General features: G+C 49.7%; 2 protein-coding genes across 5 annotated transcripts in view; one reads left to right on the forward strand and one right to left on the reverse strand.

The window, feature by feature from the left end:
• MRPL24 (mitochondrial ribosomal protein L24) overlaps positions 1–1,620 on the forward strand; it is a 5,187-nt gene extending 3,567 nt beyond the window's left edge. Inside the window, exons 2-6 of the mRNA XM_003795243.3 lie at positions 199–436; positions 514–609; positions 810–913; positions 1,159–1,289; positions 1,395–1,620. Coding sequence (XP_003795291.1) covers positions 254–436; positions 514–609; positions 810–913; positions 1,159–1,289; positions 1,395–1,531 — 651 coding nt within the window. The 5' untranslated portion in view covers positions 199–253 and the 3' untranslated portion in view covers positions 1,532–1,620. The remainder of the gene's footprint in view (positions 1–198; positions 437–513; positions 610–809; positions 914–1,158; positions 1,290–1,394) is intronic.
• A 320-nt stretch (positions 1,621–1,940) lies between these two features.
• RRNAD1 (ribosomal RNA adenine dimethylase domain containing 1) overlaps positions 1,941–3,659 on the reverse strand; it is an 11,879-nt gene continuing 10,160 nt past the window's right edge. For all 4 annotated transcript variants that reach the window (XM_012808640.2, XM_003795242.3, XM_023516388.1 and 1 more), the window contains 2 exons: positions 2,992–3,176; positions 1,941–2,269 (listed from right to left, as the gene is read on the reverse strand). In XM_012808640.2, coding sequence (XP_012664094.1) covers positions 2,257–2,269; positions 2,992–3,176 — 198 coding nt within the window. In that variant the 3' untranslated portion in view covers positions 1,941–2,256. The remainder of the gene's footprint in view (positions 2,270–2,991; positions 3,177–3,659) is intronic.

Consider the following 3,659-nt stretch of genomic DNA (forward strand, 5'->3'; position numbering starts at 1 on the left):
GCCCGCCACAACGCCCGACTGTTTTTTGGTTGCAGCCGTCATTGTTGTTTGGCAGGTCCGGGCTGGGGATTCGAACCCGCCACCTTAGGTGTACGTGGCTGGTGCCTTAGCCGTTTGAGCTATAGGTGCCGAGCCAGAATAAATGCTTTAAAAAATGTTTTTTTTTCCTTGCTTCTTTGTCCTGTCTACCCCTCAAAGCTGAAAAGGTTTCTAAGCCTTTCACTGGCAAAGGGATTTCTCACAGCCTTCAGCCATGCGTCTCTCTGCCTTGCTAGCCTTGGCATCCAAGGTTACTCTGCCCCCCAATTACCGCTATGGAATGAGCCGCCCAGGCTCCCTGGCAGACAAAAGGAAGAACCCCCCAGGGACCAGACGGCGCCCAGTGGCTGTGGAACCCATCTCTGATGAAGACTGGCATCTGTTCTGTGGGGACATGGTGAGAGCCTTAGGGTAGAGTGATGAGGAGGTCCTGGGCAAAAATGCCCCCTTCCTAACCCTCATGTCTTCCCATAGGTGGAGATTCTAGAAGGCAAGGATGCTGGGAAGCAGGGCAAAGTGGTTCAAGTTATCCGGCAGCGAAACTGGGTGGTTCTGGAAGGGCTGAACACAGTAAGTGGAGAGGATGCGCATGCTCAGGAAGCCTATCCCACCTGTCCCTTTCCATTAAAAGCAGTACTGGGTGGCAGTACTGAGGAGAATGGCTGAGGGACCAGTGGTAGTACTGAACCTTGTTACTTTTCAACTTGGGAAGCATGGGCAAATCCCCGTCACATACCCCTGCTTTCTGATAACCTCCCTCTCTTGGACAGCATTACCGCTACATTGGCAGGACTAAGGATTACAGGGGAACCATGATTCCTAGTGAAGCCCCCTTGCTCCACCACCAAGTCAAACTTGTGGATCCTGTGGACAGGCAAGCACATGGGTCAGAGAGTCTCTCACCCTCTTGAGTCCATGAAGGTATCGTCCAATGAGAATGGTGGGTTGGATGCTCTGGAAATTGACGGGCTATCTCAGAGGCATGACTCCCTGTGGGTACCCCCAGTACAAAGTAGACAAAGTGTTAACCTTGGTGTTTTCAACCATTGATTATACTTTTGGGTTGGAGGGTGGCAGGGTTCCTGGCTCCCAGACCACGCTCACCTTTCTATCCACCAGGAAACCCACTGAGATTGAGTGGAGATTTACTGAGGCAGGAGAGCGGGTACGAGTTTCCACGAGATCAGGGAGAATTATCCCCAAACCTGATTTTCCCAGATCTGATGGCATCGTCCCTGAAACCTGGATTGGTGAGGCTGGGCAGGAAGGTGGGGGTGGATGGGCAGTAGGAAAGGAAGGGATGTTAAGACAAATTGATAAGGCTCCCACCCATCTCCTTTCTTTTGGCTCAACAGATGGCCCCAAAGATACATCAGTAGAAGATGCTCTAGAAAAAACCTATGTGCCTCGTCTAAAGACACTGCAGGAAGAGGTGATGGAGGCTATGGGGATCCAGGAAACCCGGAGATACAAGAAAGTCTATTGGTATTGAGCCTGGGGAGAACAGCTTCTCTCCCACTTGTCTTAGCCTTGAAGGCAGGGCAGCCTCTTTGGATGCCAATAAAGACCCATGAATCCTCCTGTGTGCAGCTGCTATCTCTAGTAGAATGGCACCCCAACCCCAATATACCTATTTTAGGGACTAAGTAGATGGAGCATCTTTACTGACATTATGATAGAATCGGGATGGAAGTTAGCTAGCCTTAAGGTTGCCCTCAGGGCCTGCAAATGTGGGATGCAGGCCAAAGGAAGAGAGAGAGCTTCCCTCCATGAAGACCTCTGAGTAACAGAAGCTGCCAGCTAGGCTACCTGTTGGGGATGGCAGTGTGGGCCAGAGTGTGACTGAAGGTAAATAGCACCAGAGGGAAGGTATAGTCTTCCTTTTCTCTCTTCATAGAAATGGAAGGGAAATAAAGATTTAATAAATTAAAACTTTACACAATATTATATAACATATGGAAGGAGAGAAAGGGTATGAAACTGAAGGTTTGTGGGGAACCAGGACTCAGGGATGCATGATGCTGGTTCTCGGCTAGGTGTACTCTGCTGCAGTACTGCATTTGGATGGTTTCATATGGAGTCTGAGATGGGCCCTTACTCAGGCTGTGTCAGCTGTCTTCAGTCTCCAGAACAGAGAAGGCCTGACCCAGGGGCATCTTGGTGGCCACCAGAACCAAGTTTCTAGGAGACAGTTCAGGGCTAAAGATGGGCAGGAGCTCAGCATGGAAGCCTAGGAGAAAGGCAAGGCTAATCAGGAGGAGGAGAAATGAATCAAACGCTCACTGAGCTGCATCCTGCTTACCCTGTAGGTATATCCCCTTTTCTCCATGAGGGAGGATCTAAGGAGATCATGGAGATCCTACTCTCCCTGAGGACAACATGGGACTGATTTGGGAAGCAGTCATGGTGCCTGGGAAGCATGCATAAAATACACCGCAGGGAACTACCACCAGAGGCTGATGTAAGAATCTGTACTTTTTGGCCAGGCATGGGGGTTCACGCCTGTAATCCTAGCACTCTGGGAGTCAAGGCAGATGGACTGCTTGAGCTCAGGAGTTCCAGATCAGCCTGAGCAAAACCAAGACCCCATCTCTACTAAAAATAGAAAAACTATCTGGGCATTGTGGTGGGCACCTATAGTCTCTGCTACTTGGGAGGCTGAGACAGGAGGATCACCCAAGAGTTTGAGGTTGCTGTGGGCTATGACACCATAGCAGTGTACCTGTGTTAGCATGGGAATGAGACTCTGCTCAAAATAAAAACCAAGAATCCGTACTTTTTAACAAATTACTTATTCCCACCCCACTGGTGATTCCAAAGCAGGAGTCCAAAAATCACAACAGTGATAAACCTGGCTCAGCAGGTGTGGGAGCTTGGAAGAGCCCTAGGCTTAGAGGGGCTAGGGCTTGGAGGAGCTTCGCTGGTCGTGTCTCTGCTGTAAGTCATCCTTACCCTGCTCCTGAAGGTAGAGCAGCCGGTCTAGTAGAATCAGCGTCTCCACCAGTGGGGCCAGCAGCAGGGCCAGGCTGAAGTAGGCCACCACACGGTTCTCTTGGGCCTGGTGGGCCTGAAGGGCAGCCAGATTCAGCGGTAGATGGGGGTCTAGCCCCACACGCTGTAGTCCCCTCTTCACGTACCTGTGGGGTAAGCCACAGCTCAGCTTGGCTTTAAGGACCTCTACTTCCCACTTAAACTGCCTATTCCTACCTTGTACCCTAATACGCGTTTCTCTTCTTTTTTTAAGAGACAGTCTCACTTTGTCGCCCTAGTAGAGAGCTGTGGCATCACAGCTCACAGCAACCTCCAGCTCTTGGGCTTAGGCTATTCTCTTGCCTCAGCATCCCAAGTAGCTGGGACTATAGGCGCCCAACAAAATGCCTGGCTTTTTTTTGTTGCAGTTTGGCCCGGACCATGTTCAAACTGTCACACTTGGTATATGGGGCCAGCGCCTTACTGACTGAGCTATAGGTGCCACTCTATATGCGTTTTTTTCAATACTTCTCTAGCTGTGAGCTGTCTGTCCAATATCAAATTGACCTAAATATTTATTTTCTGTCCAATTATTTCACCATATTTTTAACACGTAAAGAACTTTTTTTTTTTTTTTTTTTTTTTGAGAC

Source organism: Otolemur garnettii, unplaced genomic scaffold (genome assembly GCF_000181295.1).
Source record: "Otolemur garnettii isolate 467f Iridium unplaced genomic scaffold, OtoGar3 scaffold00091, whole genome shotgun sequence".
NCBI lineage: Eukaryota > Metazoa > Chordata > Mammalia > Primates > Galagidae > Otolemur > Otolemur garnettii.